The sequence below is a fragment of the Ostrinia furnacalis genome, unplaced genomic scaffold, assembly GCF_004193835.3.
Source record: "Ostrinia furnacalis isolate ACB-3 unplaced genomic scaffold, ASM419383v2 OfSCF2357, whole genome shotgun sequence".
In the NCBI taxonomy this organism is placed as follows: domain Eukaryota; kingdom Metazoa; phylum Arthropoda; class Insecta; order Lepidoptera; family Crambidae; genus Ostrinia; species Ostrinia furnacalis.
The window spans coordinates 153,998-176,140 of NW_021132596.1; the positions used below are offsets into that span (position 1 = coordinate 153,998).

A 22,143-nucleotide genomic window follows, 5' to 3' on the forward strand; every position below is an offset into this window, starting at 1 on the left:
GTGGCAGAACAGATAAATTTATTTCAATGATAGTTACTAACCCAACTGTAGTCCGATTAATAAAATATTTGAATTTGAATTTGTAAACGGATTCTCCAATGATTTCCACCACATCTCAGCTTACGTAAGATAGCTTGCCTCCCTGCTCGATGGACGGACTATTTCAAGAACTTTAAACTTAGCAGTGGACTGTTAAACTGTCATTGATTGAAATGACTATTTGATGACCGTCATACAAGATTTTTAATCTTACATGCCGCACAGAACCCGTGGTCAGATCAGGTTATAGACCTATCGTGATTTTTTTGTTGCTATTGTGAGTTCAAATCTCGCTGGTGGCAAGTATTAGTGCCATAAACACTATCATTTAAACCGTCCACACTCACGCCGGCCGTTCGAAAGTTTGCAACCATCGTTATTTAACTTCAGCCTGTCCTGTCGCGCGTCAAACTTTTCAAACTAAGTTAGCCGAGCTTGTTGGCTTGGATCACATGTTTCCACAATGGCGTTTGCTGAGAGAATGCTATGAATATGTTGTTTCCAGACAATTATCGTGACCTTTAGTGACGGCCGATGATGTAGATAGATAGAGACGTGGAATGTGGTCTGCGGTTTGAAGGAATTCGAACACTCACTCGTACCTAATAGCTATTAGTAAACTGCTAGGTATTAAGTAATTTGTCTTCGTTTCATACAGTTATAAGCTAGGTTAAGCTATTAACTACAATGGGTAACAGTTTGTGCTACTTCTGGTATTTTTTTTAACTCAACAGATGTAAAGAGTTGAATTATATATAAATTCAGGTTTAAGTAAACTTTTAGAAAACGACTTAAATAGTCATGGCTACAAATATAAAACAAATCAGAAAATGAATTTACAAAAACTCGCCCAAGAAAATTAGGAATGATTTTCACGCCAAAGTATTGGAAGAAGACTTCACAAACAGCACGCAGTACTCATCACGTCAATTATTACGAAGCTATTAACTTATTGTTTCAATTCTGTCCGTATGCAATACATATTAATGGGTTTAACTGTAACCGGCGATTATGTTGATGTGACTGACGTGAGGGTTAACCGAAGACGATAACCGCATAATGGACCGATTACACGTAGTTTAGGAAATTTGATACATTGTACGTGGTAGCGTGATAGTCGAGTTACTCGTACCTGCGCGAATATCGTGCGAGTTTAGGGTTAACTATGGAGTATTGTATCTTATATGTCTTGTATGAAAGGATTGTTGTTATCTGGAATGTGTTAATTTATGACTTAACCAGCTGTGATTGCGGATTTAGATCCCGTGAGGTTTTAACTTAGTAACTTGATGACGACTGACGACTATGAGTGCTGGTGACTGTACACTTAGTTAGGTTCCGATTATTTACTCTTTTCTAAAATATTATGTGGTGTTTCACTCTCAGAAACACACGAAGTAGGAAAAATACCATTTTAATATTATTATATCAGAGAAGATCCAATTGCATCTTATAATCCAAAATGAGAATCCTATTCCAACTGCAAGTTGTTTACGGTTCAAAAGGCAGATTTCATATTCGATTTTAGAACCTTGTGCCACAACTGCAATAAGGCAAGATATGATTGCATTTTATTGAGAGGAAGTTACGAGAGCCTTCAAGGTGCATCGAGGTCCAATCTCGTCCTTAAATAAGTATTATTGGACTCCACTACAGCAAATAAAAAACGTGGAGCGTAGAACGAAAACATATTTTTCAGAGTTGATAATTTATTGCATTTCTGATCTCGCCCATTACAGCCGATGGGATTCGAATTCGATTTATTCGCTGCTGTCGTTATTTAAAACGGTTTATAAGAATATTCCGAGCGCTAATCTAAGGGCTGCACTAAAGCTGTTGTTTGATTGGGTTAGCCAGGAGTGGCTTTACGTAATTCAATTTTTCTGCGGGGAATTATATCGATATGAAAACTACGTTATGCAACTGTGATTAAGTTTGCTGTAGAAAAAGAAGAAATATTAAGTTCAATTCAACTAAGTTTTAGTAGCTAGAGTAATGAAAACAGTGTTATAAGTTATAACACCGTTTCACATTTTAAATTTGTACAAAAAAATAGTGAGTTTAGGTTATCATAAATAATTTAAAGTAAGTAATATTCGTTCAGAAGATTTGTTAGTGTAAAGAAGTTGTTCGAAATGTGTGCGAGAAGTATGATGACGTTATGAAAGCTGAAATTAAAATGTTTGTCAATAATGTACCAAAATACCAAAATATTCATTTAAATATACCTACTATACCAATAAATGGGATAAAACGTAGACCGTATTCTCCAATCGGTCTGCGTTACACAAAAGACCGAGAAACCTTTGTGAAAAGATACTTCACACAAATAATTGTATTTTTCCACATCTCGTACATTTCTTATGAATACTAATTTTACCAATATCACATAAAAGACATACATTAGAAGGACGCTACCACTATGGCGCTTTGTCACTCGCATTTAGTACCATTCGAGATCAATCACATATAGAATTCAATGAGTGAACGGATTTATTTCTTCAAAGACAGCTTGGGGTACAATGGGTGGGATTTAAATAGTACTATCCCCAGGGCTACAACCTTCGCTGGTAAAATTTTCCGTCCACTTAACGGAACATTTTGCGGACCCACCACTGTGGGTCTTGGTTGGATAGAAGTTGTGGAAGGATCTAGGTGAGGGGGGGGGGGCATGGTGCACTGTGACATTGCTTTAAATAAATACTTTCAATGACATAAGTATCTACTTTAAATAAATTAGCAAAGTGTTTAAAGGTTTCATTAGAGTTATAGTTTTTATCTCTAATATTTAGAACAACGTGTCTAAGCCATTTATCATGGTATGAGACTAAGGAAAGAAGAAAAACCTTATTTATACCTGTTGTGAACGAAATGTGGACATATGCGTTATAGAGGTAAATATGCGTTATAAAAGATAGAGAGATGCGAGATCGAGCAGAAATATATTCACGAGATTAAGCTTCCTTAACACACCAATTTTTGAACTAATTTCTCTTGCATAACCTTTTGATATAGTTTAATTGTTGTTTACCTTGTGCTTCATGCGATATTTCGTGTAGGTATATAAGCCTCTAAAATGAGGTCTAACATAACTACTCTTGCATTACCATTTCCAAAGATTTAAGGCATAAATTGGAACTTGTGTTGCAAAATAATGCGTGGAATTCATCATTTGAGTCTTAAAAATTTACGGACTTAGCCAAGGTGAGTATTGTAAATAAAAGAAAGATTGTAATAACCTATTTAATATTTGTCGTAATAAAACATCAAGACAACAAAAATATTGTAAAAACAAATTGCCGGTAAACAAAGTAGCTAATGCACGTTGTTGTCGTATTTCTGACCCCTTAATCACAACTGATATTGCTATTTACTACTGCAACTTGTTTTGGTACTAATTTGTGAATGTTCAATGTGAAAGTGGCATAATAGGCAAATGGTTACTGCGTATTTTGTGTGGTATAAATAAATATACTCAACATCAAATAAACCGCACCTTCCGCGACGCGAACTTTAAAGATTTTCTTCTGACACAATCATGGTGCCCCAACAATATTGGTGTTATTTGAAAGCCCGATAAATATCCTTAAAGAAATACACATTTAATTTCTAAATAAATGATTAACATATACTATAAATGTGACTTGAAAAAAGACCTCACTTTGAGCTCACCTCTGGGAGCTCACCTCTCAACTAGACTAATTTTTATGGTTAAAAAACCAAATAATGATCTCACGTGTCCTCTTTAACAGATGGATAGCGATTAATCCCAACTTAACCGTTTCATAGCAATAAAAGTTGGCTCAAGCGTTACTACCTATTTTTTGAAGAAGTGACTCTGGATCCTTCTAAAGACACATTTTTGGGGTAAAAACCTTTCTTTTAATTAAATGAAGTTTAGAACTAGGCTTTTAAATGGTGCCAATATTGGTGGGAAATGGGGATGCATACGTTTGAAAGTGCTTGTCGCGGGAGGTGCGATTTATTTGATGTCGAGTGTATATGTGAACTCTTACGTGGAAGACCAGGCTTGTGGTATTACTTTGATGCTACAATGCCAAGCTGAGTGGCATACCTTTTCGGTATTATTGTAGAATATAAAAGTTGTAATTTTTTTTTACCTATCTTGTACGTTGATACTGAATAGAATTTGGTTTCTACAAATCTATAGGCCGAAAGAGTATAAAGGTGGAAGGAGGATCGTTCGCAACAATACCTACATTATTTCATAACTGAACTACTGACTGACTACTCGAACGAGAAATGTTACAGGAACTTACACTGGCATTATAAATTTAATTGCTATGTATTTAATTAAGTTGTGTCCGGTATAAAAAAAGATACACAACATCAAAACACATGAATGACGTGACTCACAAAATAATGTGTGTGTGGTGTACTATTAATCAATAGTTGTGATACTTGTACATGTATTATAATTGTGAGGGAAAAATTGCAGCAGAATAATGTTAACCATTAATTCTGACATAGTTTGTTATTTTTTTCACTCAGCCTGGGAAAAGAAATGTAAGCGTTATTGAGTATTATTGTGTCAGTTTGTGTATCACTTGTCTCACGCTAGGGCACGGGTATTGTCCATTTTCAGAGCCGCCAAGACAATTAAGAAAATCTTGAAGCGTTTAAACTGGCCAGTCTTTTTGGGCTGTGTTCAAACAAAACAGCTGCCGACTACGAGCGAATACAGTGCAATTTTCTTCCATGCATATTAAATAATTACACGGAACCGATAACACGATATTACGCTATGCAATGTCGCTGAATTTCAGCAGAATAGACGTTACTGTCATACCGACGCTTGTTAGCTTCGTAGCATCATATTGTCAATATCGCGAGAACGCAGTATGAGTTTAATTTCATGCTAGGGCTCACAGCGAGCGTATGCTCATAGTCAGCGGCTGACAATATGTTTTGTGTGAACGCTGCCTTGGCGACTTTGATATTTTGTATATGTGTTTCGCTGGCTTCTTAGAACGGGTTTCACGATCAATCTGGTTTGGTTTCAGGGCCTCACCTTCTTCCTATCCTACGCTATCCTGGCTGCAGTCTTGGGGATGCTGCAGTTCGGATACAACACTGGTGTCATCAACGCTCCTGGCAAAGTAAGTCCGAAGTTCATCATCATCATTTCAGTCATAGGACGTCCACTGCTGAACATAGGCCTCCCCCAATGCTTTCCATGTTGATCGATTGGTAGCGGCTGCGTCCAGCGCTTCTCTGCTACCTTTATGATGTCATCGGCCATCACACAATACAGTTCGAAGTTATTTACATACGAAAGCATAATATTCGATAGCATAAAGCCAACAGATCAACACCACATCGTTGCCTTATTGAGTTAATGCTCGTCGTCTACAAATTACTGCTCCAGACGCCGCCTCTCTGCATGATCGAGTAAATTAAATTCGGTCCTGGTGGGAAAATCGCAGCTCATCAAAATTAGAGGGTTAGAAACCACCTGCAGGCGTGTACCTGACGATAATTGACTCGTCACATGCTCCCATCATAGTGGATGATCACTATTAGGTAACAACTTGTTACGCCTATTTGAGTATTACGATATTGATGTCTTATGTGTCTTACTTTATTGCAACTAATATAACACCAACCCGTGTGGCCAGCGTGGAGACTGTAGGCCAAATACCACATTTCCCTCTGGTAAATTAGGGAGAGTCGCCCTCCTGCAATGGAGACTAAAAGACATAATGATGATGATGATGATGTTTAAATAGTTTAATTGGTTTTAGCGTTTTATTCAGAAACTAGCAGCGGCCCGCGACTTCGTACGCGTGGGTCCCGTTTTACCCCTTTAGGGGTGGAGTTTCGTAAAAATCCTTTCTTAGCGGATGCCTACATCATAACATCTACCTGCATGCCAAATTTCAGCCCGATCCGTCCAAGTGGTTTGGGCTGTGCGTTTATAGATCACTAAGTCAGTCAGTCAGTCAGTCACCTTTGAGTTATATACAATTTAGATAAATAAAATCGACCGAAACATTTCTTCATAATATCCAATAGACCGAACGTCCTTTTCACACCCCGTTCCACCTTCCAGAACATCGCCAACTTCATGAAGGACGTGTATAAGAACCGGTACGGGCTGGACCTGCATGACGACACCGTGAACAAGCTCTATTCCATCGCGGTCAGCATCTTCGCCATCGGAGGCATGCTGGGAGGCTTCTCTGGGGGGATGATTGCCAATCGGTTTGGGAGGTATGTTCTTTATAGCACCAGCTCTTTTAAGCACTTTCAGCTTGTATTCAAGACCATAACATTTTGATGACCATTTGCGACTTCTTTGTCTTTACACAAGACATTGAGAAATCCATTTAAAAATCTCTACGAAAATAGAGTCTATTGTTCACCTATAAGTTTGATGGGAACGTTGTCCTGTTGTTAATAGGAAAGGGGGTCTCTTGCTAAACAACATTCTGGGCATCAGCGGCGCGAGTCTCATGGGCTTCACAAAGATATCCCACTGCTACGAACTTCTCATCTTCGGAAGATTCATCATCGGAGTCAATTGTGGTATGTATGAGAAGATTTTTAATGTCTTTCAGACAGTTTGACCAGCTTTTGACGCGACTAAGGCCGGCAATACACGGACCGCTTGAAGCAGTTTATCATTGGCTAACTGCTCGAGCTGCTCATGTATGGCGGGCCTAATGGCTGCACTATCATGGCATTAATCTTTCGTTCTCTTTTCTAGGTCTAAACACCTCACTAGTGCCAATGTACATATCGGAGATTGCGCCGCTCAACCTTCGCGGCGGGCTGGGTACGGTCAACCAACTGGCTGTCACCGTCGGACTGCTGCTGTCCCAAGTTCTCGGAATCGAACAGATCCTCGGTACTGATGAGGGGTGGCCGATACTGCTGGGTGAGTTCATCAGTTACAACTGATATCTACTATTTTCTCACACACAGCCTAGGTCCTTTTCACATTATACTTTTTATCATCAATCTAGCTCCTCAAGTAACCTACAGCTTTAGGCATGACACTTTTTTATCATGTTGAACAAGAACATGATGCATAATTATCCAGATTGCTCAACTATAAACGTTCAAAATAATTTAAAACCGATCATGCTGAACCTGGTCTAATTTCCAGGCCTGGCGATCTGTCCCGCAATCCTGCAGCTGATCCTGTTACCTGCGTGCCCCGAGTCCCCACGGTACCTGCTCATCACGCGTCAGTGGGAGGAAGAGGCTCGCCGTGCTCTACGAAGACTTCGTGCTAGTAACCAGGTGAGAATATCCTTAGATCTTCGGCCGGCAAAGGCCCAGAGCCCTTACAAAGTTTTCCTTCAATAACTTTTGATATCTTGTAGGTGGAAGAGGACATCGAAGAGATGAGGGCCGAAGAGAGGGCCCAGCAAGCCGAGGCGTCCATCTCGATGCGTGAGTTGTTGTGCTCACCCACCCTTCGAGCCCCTCTCCTCATCGGCGTGGTCATGCAACTGTCGCAGCAGCTGAGCGGTATTAATGCGGTAAGAAGTGGTGCTTAGTCTCTCTATCTAAGTTGTTAACTCTAAAGGGAACCAAATATAAGGTCTACTAATTAAAATTTCGAGCGTCTAATAATGTGGGGTCGAAATCAGTTGTCGAAACGCAGTCGCGAAGTGCGGGCGGGTCGAAATAAAGCGTTCCCTAGTTCACGGTGGCACCCCCCAAGCCATGACACTGTAACCCTGACGTGATCTGAACTTGAACATTGAACTGTCAGATTAGATCAATAAAGTTTATTTTCAGTCGTTATTTCTGTTTGTATGATGATGTTCAAGTTCAAATATCTTTCACCTCCAGGTATTCTACTACTCAACGTTCCTGTTCACCTCATCTGGCCTCACGGACGAGTCTGCCAAGTTCGCTACCATGGGCATTGGAGCCATCATGGTGGGAATGACGCTGGTCTCGCTGCCCCTCATGGATCGCACTGGAAGACGGACCTTACACCTCTACGGGCTCGGCGGGATGTTCATCTTCTCAATTTTCATCACCATCTCGTTTCTGATCAAGGTGTGTCCTATGATATAGCGGAGGGTGGAGGAGGTTTGGAAGAAATAGAGTGAGAGTTTTTAAAGGAATGTGAGAATATGTGGTTAAGGTGTACATGGATTGGTGTAAGGTTTATGTAAGATCGAATGTTAGATTAAAGATTTGAAGAGGTTTGGTCTCAAAATGTATGGTATCTGGTGAAGATTTGAAAGGAATAAAGAAAGAAGTTTTGTCAATGAAATGCAAGGTATCGAGTTGGAAATTGGAAACTTTGATGAATCAAGTTACATTTGGTCTCCAGTTGGCTTGTATGAAAATAATTTATTGAGGACAGTCTTATGTTATCCGTTATCCTTTTTGTAATTCATTAACACAATAAGTATTTTCAGTATGTCAAAAGTAATGGTTATGGATAATGATATGAGGAGTGACTAAGGATGAAAATCAGTTTCAGAGAATTCGATAATCATTTTATTATTAAATTTTGATACAGGATTAAAATTTTCAACGCCTGATAAACATAGAGTGAATAATCGACAGTAAAAATTGTTTAACGATTAAATTATCTTTTTTTGAGTTTTAATTTCCCGTAATTATTATTTTATCAAGAGGAGCTTTTAAGGAATGCTGACTTCCGCTCCTTTCATTTACTTTTATACCTTTTGTATTTTGTTCTTAAAACCTACTTCTATGTTAATATCATATTAAAAATTATAGTTATTCATAGTGTAATGCTCGAAATTATTGCAATTTAGTTCCAAAGTAAATTAAAATATTTCAAGCATTACATTATGTATGGTTCTGGTTGACACATTATACAATAACATTATACAAAACTTTACAGAAAATATAATAAGGTTACTCTATTGTCAACCAAAACCATATTATTTAGTTAAATCTGCTTGCGCACGCTTCTATGACGCTTCCTATCACTTTTTTTATCTTTCTCATCAAACTTCGCCATATCCATCGATACTTTAATTTGTTCTATCTCCTTTTTTCTACTTACATCAGATTGTGTTTCCAAGAACACAAGTTTCATTTCATTCTTCTAGATTTTAGTTACTACAGTAGCAAGCACAGCAACTGTTTCTTTCCCACAACTTACCATCTTTTGTTTGCTTCGCTTCCGCTAGATCCCCCCCTCAAACTCGACTTTCCTGTACCCGAATCCGGACACTCGGTAGGAAAGCTGTAAATTTTGAAGAAACAAATTCTCAAATATAAATGTTAGTGACATCACTCACACCGCACCACACGTTCTCACAGACATGAGGTTGAATTCGGACTATATCGGCGGGGATGTCTAGCGCACGCATACTTACCGATGCGATATATTTGACTCACACGAACACTGCTCAAAAGCAGAAGGCACTTTCACTATAGCATACGCCTTGATAGACGAGGGTACTTCACTCGCTACGGCACCAGGGGCGACCTGGCACTTGCAGCACGACGTGACACATACGACATGTGTGTGATGTGCATTTATGTTTGTGGGTTTTTTCTTAACCGGAGGGCTACGGGAAAGAGCGTACATGCTATCCCCTGATAGGAGTTCTTTGGCTATGTGCAGGAGATGATCGACTGGATGAGCTACTTGTCAGTGGTGTCCACGCTCAGCTTCGTGGTATTCTTCGCGCTCGGCCCCGGGTCCATTCCTTGGCTGATCACCGCTGAGCTGTTCTCGCAAGGACCCCGACCTAGCGCCATGGCGATCGCCGTGTTAGTAAATTGGATGGCCAACTTCGTCGTTGGAATCGGCTTCCCTAGCATGAAGGTACGTGGTAGTGATGACCCCAAATAATATAATTCTAATGGGCCGAATTGATCAATCTACATAGATGACTCAAATTTTTAAATTAACATTCTCGGTCCCGTTATTATGTACCTACTTGCCCCAAACCAAACAATAAAACAAACGCTTTTTTCTCAATTACAGGCACTACTGGAAAACTATACATTCCTGCCTTTTAGTGTATTCCTTGCAATTTTTTGGATATTTACGTATAAAAAAGTTCCTGAAACAAAAAATAAGACCTTCGAAGAGATTTTGGCACTGTTCAGGAATTCCAATGGGAGGTAAGAAAGGTTTTTTGTTGTTTCTATTGATTTTTTAAATTATTATTTACATACGGCACCCGTGTGTCTGTTCACCATTGACAGTCACAGATATCATGTTTTGTCTCACGGCCATATTGCATTACCCGACAGCATAATGGCTGCTAATAGTGTCAACAAAGACTAATTTATGCCAATCTGATAATCATCCACAACTGTTGAGACTATCAACAGCCATAGCTCTATGAATACACCGTGAGCAAGTCATAACCTCATACCATAAGCACGCAAAGCACGAATCGACTTTGTATTTCCTGTATAAAGCATCTGATGAGACGTTAACTAAACAATTTACGTTAAAAGCGGGCTCAATTAATTGTTGGACACTCGCTAATGCCGACGCAAAGTTGGTAATTAATCTGACCAGAGCTAACACGGATAGTGCTGTTATTCGAGTTAAATGCAATGAGCAATTATCGTATGCAACCAATGTATTCGAGCTGCGGTTTTCAGTCAGTCCAGTTTGTTGGAAGTATTTTAACGCTTTAGTTTAATTGTTCCTGCCCCGATCGGAACTAACTCGGGGACTTTTCGATGAGCGGGACGGATTCAATGAAATATCATCCCAAGGTTAAACTCGGAGTCTCTCGAGCCAGCAAGCGGAGGGCGCGGAGGAGCGGCGTTTCGGAATTCGGTGGACCGCGACCAATTGTATGTGCTGATAACAAAGCTTCAGTTCGAAGACGGCCGTTCATGATGTCGTGGTGTCAACAGGGACAGTTTTCGAGACAACCGCCTCTACGGGAGCATGATGAACTGCGTGAACGCACTGGAACAACAGCTGCCCCCGCCCCCGCCGCCCGCGCCCGTCGATGAGAAGCACGATTCACGTAAGTCGAATGCGCGGGCGCGTCAGTCACGCTGTGAGGGAGTGGCGCGTCATTTCAAACCGCCGGATTTTAAACATGGAAGCGTTAGGATGTTTTTGCGTTCGTATTTTGTTTTTCTTTTGTCTTCTTTTATAGAACTTCTCTTTATGAGTTTCTTGGTTGCCTGTTTTTTTAATTAGGTCTCTTTTGTTTTGGACTTCGTTAAATAGTTTTCTTGCTGTGCGTATTAACAACAATGCGCTAATTAAAATAAACATTAGGTAGAACATTGGGTACATTTGAATCCGAAAAAATACACCATACATCTGAATATGAACATAATGCATTTGTACAATATTTGCTTTTTTTGTCCTGTACTCACTATCTTGAAAACTACGGGAGTGGGGTTTAAAAGAAATACGATCGGCGTGACTGATGCAGAGGCGGACTCCATCAACGTGACTGACACTCGCGTGACAGTCATCACAATGATTTTATAGTCACATACGTAAATATGCCGCTAGAAATGTATGTTCCTTTCAATAATCTAGTAACCTACTTTTTGAAAAAGTGTGACTATAATATCTGCAAAAGACTTTTCGCTATGTTCACGGCTTCATGCTGCCCACTGCCGATCATTGTCAATACGACACCCCAGCAAATACGACGCAAACACTCGAAGGCACAAATACGCTCACGATTATTACATTTTCACATAAAATGATTACATTTACCTACTTGTGATTTCTATAAAAATCTTTATTAGCTTTAAAACTTACTAAATACCTGAGTAACTACAAAGTTTGGCCAAAACTGCAACATTTAACAGGCCACTGTAGAAAACCAATGCATTTTCTCACTTTCAGGAATCACTAATTTTCCTACCTTTATCAAAATATGACAAACTAGCTTTTGCCCGCGGCTTCACCCGCGTGAAATTCAGTTGGTCACAGATCGTCACAAATTATAGCCTATATGTTATTCTGGGTTATAAAAAATATTACTGTAAAGTTTCATCAAACTCCGTTCAGTAGTTTTTGCGTGAAAGAGTAACAAACATCCAGACATCCAAACTATCGCATTTATAATATTAAGTAGGTATATTAAGTAGGATTAATTAAAACTAGTCAGCGTAACAGTCCGCCCAAAAAAAACTGTAACAAAACTTAAACTCACAGCATAACACGAAAACTTAGAATAAAATAACATTCCTAAGAAAAATAGGAGAGACTGAATAAAATCCTTGGACATTAGAAAGAAAAAAAGATACATTTATTACAATGGACATCACACAATTACAGGCAATTACATAGACATGACAGTGGCACATAATAATGGAAGAAGAAAAAAATAAAAACAAGAGTAAACTGAGCAGTGCCACCCATCCACCAACAAGCAACAAGATGCCCACTGCAACGGGACCCCACTCAGCATATGCCGTGGCCCACGGTGACGAAGGCCACGGCGCTGGTTTTCAGTGTGCCCCATGCCGAGTGAGGGTCACGGACCATTGGTAAAAATAAATAAAATTATACAACATCTAGCCATAATCTAAGCAAAACGCTTGGACTACGGGTCTCATGAGTTCAAATGTGAACTAAACTATCATTTGAGTGTATTTGTGCCATCACACCCAACATCTACTTCAAGACACCAATGTTCGTCTCGTCTATTTTATTATTTTCTTATTTGCTTGTTTAACCTCCTGACAAAAAGAAGGTATACATAAATATACAGTACATAAGACACTGTAATGATACGTAGCCTTTTGCTGTCGTACATGATTCATCTGGTCATCATCATGGCTGAGGTAGTGGAGGCTATGGCTTCTAAGTTATGTTACATGAATGATACAGAGTTACTAGTAATTTAATTGCTGAAGTAAAAACAGCCACGTATGAACGAACTTCAGCGTTCTTTTGTAAATATTTCCAACTTTATATGTTGCCAAGTTTAATTTTGTACAGATGAAAATATGTAATATTTGTAATATTCAATCTTTTGAATTCTTTTTAATCTAAAACTACTATGATACAAAGATACACGTAAAATTACTTATAACTCTGTAAATATCCTTAATTAACTAAATACGGCATGGTCATCTAGTGACGTAACTAGGCTTTGAACGGTTCTAAAATCGCATGACGTCATCTGAAAACGTTAGCCTTAGATTTTGTGGGAAGAGCAAGATTGACTCTGCGAGGTATTTCCCAATTTACTTCTATACTATCTTTTGTAGTCAAAGGATTTCGTGATAGATAGTGTTGTTAAGATTTCTTAATGTAGGTAGATAAAGTTTTCTTGGAGTCTGATGTAAATCTGTAACGCTCTACTAACATTTTTATGAGTATCCCATCTAATTTATGTAATTTTTATCGATTCCATCTTTCCTAAAGCCCGGTCTGTGAGCACGTAGAATTTTGTCCAATGACCCCAAGCTACCCATCCTTATCGCTTGCGCGTAATTATGTTGCTGTCGCGCTCGCACCAGCACTGCGGGCGCCATATAATTAGACAAGGATGGTTAGCTTGGGGTCATTGGACAAAATTCTACGTGCTCACAGACCAGACTACAATTAGATTTAGATCCTTTTACCATAGAGTTTATGATGAGTGTGAGTACATGTTTGGTTTCACGTTACAGTGTCGGAACAGTCCTCGGGAGCGGGGGAGGCGGGGCGCCCCCCGCCGCCGCTGCCGCCCCCGCGCTTCCCCGCCCCCGGCAACGTCTGACAATGGCCAGTCCGTGCGCCGGCGCCTCTGGTAGCGCCGCTGAAAGCAGCCGCCAATTTTTTGTTTCGTGGACTCAGGCGCCCGGCGGCCGCTCTCGCTATTACTACCACACAACAAATGTTCTAAATTTATGTGATTAGGCTAAATAGGATAAGTCACGGCGTAATTATAGCTCTTTAGTCTGTCATTTTATGACATAATTTATCGAATGCGAATGCACCTTGTAAAGTGCTGTTGCGTTCTTGTACCCATTTTAAAATAGGTCTTCATGAATTTTCTCAGAAGTGATTTGGGGACTTAAGGCCCTTCTGAACGGTCTACTGATACTCGCTTCTGATATTATTAACGTTATTGATAAGTGCGTTGGAGGGATATTCAATATAAAAAATAGTAGATATTTTATCGACTAATAGATCGGATGACATCTGATGACGCCGTCAGTTCACTGCACACGGGTTACATGCCAACTAATTCTATGTAGGGAAATTAAAGTAAAATGGGTACCATGCCATGGGAGTGTGGTGCGCCGCCCAGCGCGCGCGCCGCTCTACTTGGACGTGCTGTTCATTTATACAATTATATTATTTTACGAATGTTTTTAGTCTCTTTTACTCATAATTGTTAAACTTAATGATACTTAAAGTCATATCTAAAATGACCGAGATTCTATTATTATATTTGACTTGTAAATTATATTTATCAGATACATTTAATTGCAACCGCGGGAATTGATGAGAAATGCAAATTATTTATTGTAATTAATTGAGGATAATATAAAATAGTTTAAACTGTCTCATTTCACATTTGCTGCATTATTTTACGGTACACTTGAGTTGTATAGCCGTTTTGTTTGTAGCATAAGAGATAATAAAGAACATATTATCTTTTTAATTGACGATGAGATGAATAGAGTACGGTAAGTTATACAATTTTGTGAAGACTTTTAAGAATGTGAAGCTTTTAAAACTATACGCCCTAGTGGAAGATCGAGTGTTTACTAACTAATTAGGTAGGCAACTGTAGAACTACTGGATAGGAGGATACGTTCGTCCATGCATGTTTATACTGCTCAAATTGTTGATAAGGCTCGTCGACACGTCGTCCGCACTGCATGGCCTAAAATATATGCATCCAACACACTTGCGACGACTGATCGATATATCATTTAATGTAAAAAGCTCAATAAGCACATGGGTCTGATTAGGTATGGCTGTACGACAAGAGTAGAGGGCGGTCTAGGTCATTCTGTGAGTGATGGAGTAATGGGCGTGTCGCGTGCAGCGTCATTAACAGGTGGCAGGGGGCTATTCGAAATAGAAAACATTTCAAATGAAAATTCGTTGGAATACAGTTCAAAGTTGTCTAGCGTTCGCGTAGCTCTGCGAATAAATATCAGCGCTCGATTTGTGTAACTGGTTTTCAGTAACTTTTCTATTTCGAGATGCAAGGGCCCACCGACCCCGTACCGCGGCCACGCCCCGTCGGTTCCCGCGACACTCCCACGCTCAATTAAGCTGCAAGCTTGTTGTAAGCGACGTTAAATTTTGTATCGAAAGTTTCGTCAAACATTCCACGCGAGGCTTCGACACACAGGAGCGAACTATTTAGTGGATTGGATCGTATTCATATTGTAAACAGTTTTGGTTGATCGGTCGCTGTTTAGTTATGTTTTATGGTTTAGTTTAAGGTATTTTTTATATTGATATGTGGTGTGCGTGGGGCAAAAGATGTTTGTAGGAAGACTTGATGAGAGTCGGTGCATAGGTTCCCGTACCCATGCAATGCATAGTATGCAGTATGCATGCTTTCGGCGGTATCATACAAATATCTCCCTGCGTATGCCATGTAAAAATGTGAATATGTCTTTAGTCATCTGTTACTGATCGATTTTCATTATTTGGGCTCTGCAAACCTTACATTTAATAACCAGATATCGTCAAGAGGCTTTCAAAAATGAGCAGTTTTGAAGAAAATTGTCACAGAATAACCTAGACCCGGTCGGCGCTGTGTTTATATGAGGAATCACGCATGAAAATGAACCAAGAAATTATTCTAAATATTTGATAAATGTCTGTAGATGTTGTCATTATACAGTTAATAAAAAGCAAGAGAAACCCGGAGTTTTAGTCGATAAGACTACGAGTAGTACAGTCGTCTTATGAAATTTAGAGTAAATTCTACTTGTAGACATTTTATAGCATTTTTGACGAAATTGTTAATAAAGTTTGCAAGCTTGAAAGCTTTGGTCACCTCACTAACGACGTATGGTAATAATGCGAAGAAATTCGTTAACAATTTTGGCAAAAGTGAAGAACGATGCATAGCTTGTAGCTCACAAGCAATTGTTACATAAGTAATCAGAAAAATATTGACCGTTTAGGCGTCTCGCAAGGCTCTTAGGCCTCAGCCTCGAACTTAGCGGGCAGCGGGGCGGGAGCGGCGGCGGCGCTGGAGCGGGGCGGGCGACGCAGACCCGTTCTCGAAACAAGCGGGAAGCTCGCGCGGCGCTTTAGCGGCGAAGTGTTGTGTTCGGGCTTGTGTTATCGAGATATTTGTTTTTATTCGCAAACGAAATGTCTGAACAACGGCGACAATTTTATTTCGATTCAAATTTATTCCTAACGCTCGATTTATTATGGGCTAAAGAAGGAGTGCGCTGCCCGCTCGTTGCCCGCTCCCTCGCCGCTGCCCGCTTGTTGCCCGCTGCCGCCCCGCTGCCGCGCCGCTGTTTTCGAGAACCGGTCTATTTGATTTTACGCATAAGATCCTGCCGCTCGCGCGCCGCCGCCGCCGCCGCCCCGCTGCCCGCTAAGTTCGAGGCTGAGGCCTTACGAGTGCGCTCTCTGAAGCACAGAATCTGAACAAGACCACGACCTGAAGTCGTCAAAATTATTTTCAATTGTTCCTGCTACTGTCAAAATATTAAATACAAATATACCTAATCACATTGCAAACTTGTTTCATTTTCCAATTTCCATGAATCTAGGATGAAAGCAATTACTATTATATGGAGAAAATAATAGGATGGAAAGATACAAAAAAATATTCTCCGTCGTACTTGTGAGCTACAAGACTTGTTAAATATTGAGTTAGTTGAAGCCATTGGCTAAAAAAGCACTATAATAGTACAAGTTATTAGTATGTCTACAATGAAGATAGATCATAGATAGCTTTCCCCGCAGTCCTTGGCCTCTTCATGTTACACCGAGCAAAGCCTTCTGCTGGCTATAGTTTACCATATAAAAGCACAACACTACTAAAAACTACACTACTATAAAATAAATAAATATTTCACAATTTTTTCAACATTCGACGTTACTAAAAGTACTCTTAAAACCATTAGGCGATTATCACACTGCGCCGCGCTCCGCCGCGGAGCGCGGGACGACAGATTTAATCATTGTATGCAAGTACCTCAGTTTGTATAGAAAACACGCGCGGCACTTCACACTGACAACGCGTCTGCGCGCGAGATTTTTTATATGAAATCACGCGGACCGCGGCGGAGCGCGGCGCAGTGTGATAACCACCTTACCGATTATCTGAATTACAGTGTAGTGTAAAGAGGCTTTTTGAATACCCTCAAGTGACGTTACGACTACCTACAACTTCATTCTACCTTCATTGTGGCATCTCCATGTGAACATAATTTTTGGATAGTATTTTCGCAATAATAGCACGCGATGGCTGTGAGCATAGCCTGGTGCCAATGTATGTATGTTAAATATTAGGCTGAAGGCACATCCATCTCGTAGAAGACTAGACTGGCTCTGTCAAAAATCCCCGGCTTGTAACGCCCATGAGTTACATACAGGGTGTGGCGTAAATAGGATCGATACACTGTACACTGAGGTATCACATACCAGTATTTAAAAAATATATTATGTTAAAGGCTGTTCAAAAAGTAAAGGTAAAGTCAACCGTTTTGCTATTAGTGAGTGTTGAATTTCGAAACAAACTTGTTTATTTTAATTCAGTTTGTGAAAAAAGTGATTGGAATACTTAATACATAAATGTAATCAAATTTGTAACGCAAAGTACCAACTTAAAAAAAATATATTAACAACCTTGAAAAAAGTTTTTTTTAAATACTGGTATGTGGTACCTCAGTGTACAGTGAATTGACCATGGTTTGGACCATTATTTACGACACACCCTGTATGATCCATGATAGTTGACTAAAGGCTGATTTTTCAATCATCAAATAACTTTTAACTGGCGAATAAATTTGTCATTTTGACATATTTCCCATACTGAAACTGTCAATATGCCAAACTTATTCTTCAGTTAAAAGTTATCCAACGATTGAAAAATCAGCCCTAAATCACTTATGAACAATTACAACAATGTTTGGTCCTCGAGTCACGTGGTTTTAACTTCTCTTCGCATCAGTGATTTAAATTGTAGCTATTTTTGTTGTATGACAAGTTATTAAAATATTGTTACACAAATTGCGCAAAAAGACCCCACCACTTCAGAACCTAGTATGATAGATGATAATCTGATAATTGACAAATGTGTTGTATGTGGGTATTAAAAAATATTAAGCTACACTTATATGAAGATTAAGGGCTGATTTTTCAATCGTCAGATAACTTTTAACTAAAGAACAAACTTGTCATTTTGACATATTTCCCATATTGAAACTGTCAATGTGCCAAATTATTCTTCAGTTAAAAGTTATCCGACGATTGAAAAATCAGCTCTTAATTGAATATTACAGACTAATCTCTAGCACAGACAACAAAACTAGAACCTACAAATACGTCAATTTAACGGTTAGTTCATAATAACATGAGTGTAAAGGTTCTATAAGTTGGATCAGATGGTTCGCCCAAAATAACATTCCCATTCAAAAGACATCAACGCGTTAGCGTCGCAGCCACAGCACACGATTTAAAAATGAGCGAAGCCGAAGGTAAAAGTAAAGTTTTATAGTCTGTGTTTAGAGGATTCAACAGTTTATGTCTTTAATAATTTAATTAAGACCGAAGCTGACTGGCTGACTAATATTGGAATTTATAAATGCATAGAAATCAGTAACTTATCTGGAATGAGTTCAGATTTGTGACTTTTTTTTATATTTAACTAGCTGACCCGGCGAACTTTGTTCCGCCTTAATGGCAATAAATAAGCAGACTTTTTTTAATTTCGAACGGGATAAAAAGTATCCTATGTCCTTCTCCTGGCTCTAAACTACCTCCCTGACAATTTTCAGCTAAATCGGTTCAGCCGTTCTAGAGTTATAAGTGGAGTAACTAACACGACTTTCTTTTATATATATAGATTATGTATCTAGAAAATCATGTATATGCTATGAAACAATGAATCACATAATAATTGACTCCCAAAATTAGGTTAATAAATTCATTTACTAACCAATCGGGCATGACAGTGATGTGAAAAGTCAAAAATTACTTATTACAATGTCTAATCCTGAATATTTTGTAACATGTTCTTAAGGCGATTAGTGTCCTCAATCCGCGCCAAATGGGCATTTTGTAAAGACTACTCCTCTTTTACTGCTGGACAAAAATAGTTGAAAAAAATATATGTTATACAACATTTCAAGGACTACATTTGTGACGTTTGAATTTTCGCTACGTCTCTTTGTTTTGGATTAAAAAAATAAATACGGGACATCGATTTTTTACTTAAATTCCCTACTCCTCCAAAACGGCTATGTTAATTTAAAAGATTTTTGCACGAATAGATTGGGAATTCTTTAATCTTTAAATGACACGTTGCGTTTTTCAATCGAACATTACTTTCATTCATAAATTTTACTTTTGATAAATTCCGAACGTTTTGCTGTTGAGGGGGCCTTCGCGGGGTGCGGGCGGCAGTCGGCCGCTGGCCTTCAGACGGGGAGGTTGTGTCACTCGCTGCAAACTGACATTAGCGATCAAAATGAATTTTTTCTTTGGCTAAGTTGCACCACCTGACGTGACCTAACTTTGACACTCAACCACAAAGTACCGCGTAAATTAAAAGATATTTTTTAATTAAAAATATTAACCAATAATATTTTTTGTTAGATCAAATATATTTTAAAGTTAAGTTATACATAGATCGAAATGTATTTATTAGGTGATCAATATTAAAAGGCAAACTTGATATAAAAATCATCAAATTAACAAAATTAAAGATCAATAACTAAAAAAGAGGATCAAATATTATTTTTGTTTACCAAACATTAAAAGAGTAGGTTAAACATAAATATTATGTTACCTTTAATGAAGATCATTCATAATTTATCCGTAGATCAACTAATATAGACCCAATAATTAATATAAAGATAAAATATAATAAAAAACATCATTTATTTTTAAAAGTGCACATACAAAAAAGATCAATTAGTTTTTAGAGGATCAAATAATATTGTCCCTTTATTAAATACCTTTACGCCTGAGTTAAATGACACCGACATCAAGGTTCATGAATTTAAGTTTAAAATAATAGGCAGTAATGTATGAAGAAAGAGCTTCTATTCTGTATCTACCTATGCCCGTGTATTTTTGATCGGTGTCAAATCGGAGTTTTTGGTGCGGGGTACGCGGGTGTTGCTCGCGGCGTGAAGGTCAAACGCCCAAGGTCATTGAGGACTCTAATCGCCTTAAATTATTATGAAATGAAAATAAATTAATAATGTTTATTGATATTAATAATATTCATTTAACCGTTATAGTTGTAACCTAATCAGCTGTCATGTCCTCTATATTATGAAACTTAAAGCAATTTCGCCATAAACGCTTTATAAAATTAAATGTTGATTGTATACTGGGTGAGCCCGAGCGTTGATTTAATACATATCTTGGTTTACTTTATATTTGTGTGCTTAAATATATGAATGTATAGTTTTAGTAAATAGGCTAGATCAAATGTTGTTTGAAATTCGTGTTTATTACCTTGGAACTGAGACGATTTTACGCCATTACGACTTATTGCGCCATCGCTAAGCTTCCTCCATTGGCACAAACTGTCGCACAAAATTTTTACTACGCGCACAAATGTATGTTTGTGCAAATGCTCGTAAGCCGAAAACAACAAATTATTCACCAGAATATTCGGGTAAAATGATATCTAAAAGCCAGCCAGCACTTGTGTGTTCACTATAAAGTTTTTTGTGCTTAGGACCCCGTTTTTGTAACCGAGATCAGAATAAAAAGAGGGGGAATTACAATTTAACTTTAATTGCTGTGAGAAAGAACAAAATCCTTGAAAAAGTCATTCGAAAAGCTGTTATATTTGGACTTACGAGCATTTGTGCAAAAACAACTAACTTTTAATAAGTCTATCCCCTTGACGTGACTTAATGACAATAGATGTACCGTTTATCAATAAAACACCTTTCATTGCGTGTCCGGGCACTGGACCCACTGCAAAGATGAATACAAATCATTGACAATAGCCTTATTTTTGCTCGACCATTTGCCCTATTACGTATATCGCGAGATATTTGACAAAATACACACACTAATGAAAAAAGTATAAATTACCTAACTGTTTCATAGAAACAATCAGTACCCTACATTCTTACCAAAGAAACTATCGCAGATATACGTGAAAGGAGTATGGTATCAATAAATTAGCAAACTGCCAATATTATATGTAAATATATTTATTATTCATCATAGTACAACCAGGCACGTAATGCCGTAGGCATTAGTATCGTTTTGAATTGATAGTTTTGCATTACAATCGTTTCTCTTTCAATTTAACGAGACTCTTGATGCAATAAGTAGACTATTTAAACTCCTTTTTTTATTATAATTTTATTGGGTATTGGAGTACAACTAAATGTGATTAAAAACACGTCTAATAACTGAACTTTGTTATTGAATACAGTACAAACATTAGAAGTAAACGATTGTGATGCAAGTCCTGAAATTCTATTGGAAAGAGGTCGCATTTTGGACGATATACATTGAGTGAAGCAAAACCACAGAGTGGTAAAAAGAACAACTTTGATATCGATATGGGAGGAATTTTACCCGAGATCCGGCTCCTTTTAAGTCCCTAATGAAACTTGGTACTTAGGTATACCTACTTTACTAATACAGACAGAAACATAAGTAGTAGGTAACTTCCTCGATAAATAATATAATTGAATGTACGATGATGGTGAAGTTCATCACTGAGATATTGATTAAATCAGTTTTTCAGTGACAAAATATGTAACGACATAGACATAAACAGTCATCATAAAAATAATCACACTATTAATGATTATTAACTTGTTTAAATGAACCAGATCTTAAAAAGTTTAGGCAATTGAGTAAAATTCCTCGAAACTATACCGATATAAAAGTGGACTTTCAATTTCAGGCGCGGTCCTTATATTGCGATGTATATAAATAATTTATAGTTAATGTATAAACCGGCCGGGTCACCAACGCTCCGATGTGTACATATTTAGGGC

At 38.4% G+C, this 22,143-nt stretch overlaps 1 protein-coding gene across 4 annotated transcripts in view; it reads left to right on the forward strand.

The window, feature by feature from the left end:
- LOC114355192 (Glucose transporter 1) overlaps positions 1 to 16,075 on the forward strand; it is a 64,978-nt gene extending 48,903 nt beyond the window's left edge. Inside the window, exons 7-18 of one of the 4 annotated variants that reach the window (XM_028307898.1) lie at positions 4,552 to 4,566; positions 5,064 to 5,159; positions 6,113 to 6,273; positions 6,464 to 6,588; positions 6,770 to 6,940; positions 7,172 to 7,308; positions 7,392 to 7,550; positions 7,867 to 8,079; positions 9,635 to 9,838; positions 10,001 to 10,140; positions 10,894 to 11,009; positions 13,633 to 16,075. In XM_028307898.1, coding sequence (XP_028163699.1) covers positions 4,552 to 4,566; positions 5,064 to 5,159; positions 6,113 to 6,273; positions 6,464 to 6,588; positions 6,770 to 6,940; positions 7,172 to 7,308; positions 7,392 to 7,550; positions 7,867 to 8,079; positions 9,635 to 9,838; positions 10,001 to 10,140; positions 10,894 to 11,009; positions 13,633 to 13,721 — 1,626 coding nt within the window. In that variant the 3' untranslated portion in view covers positions 13,722 to 16,075. Of the gene's footprint in view, positions 1 to 4,551; positions 4,567 to 5,063; positions 5,160 to 6,112; positions 6,274 to 6,463; positions 6,589 to 6,769; positions 6,941 to 7,171; positions 7,309 to 7,391; positions 7,551 to 7,866; positions 8,080 to 9,613; positions 9,839 to 10,000; positions 10,145 to 10,893; positions 11,010 to 13,632 lie in introns of those variants that run through there. The other 3 variants (XM_028307897.1, XM_028307899.1, XM_028307900.1) reach the window with 3 other exon arrangements.
- Positions 16,076 to 22,143: the final 6,068 nt, after the last annotated feature.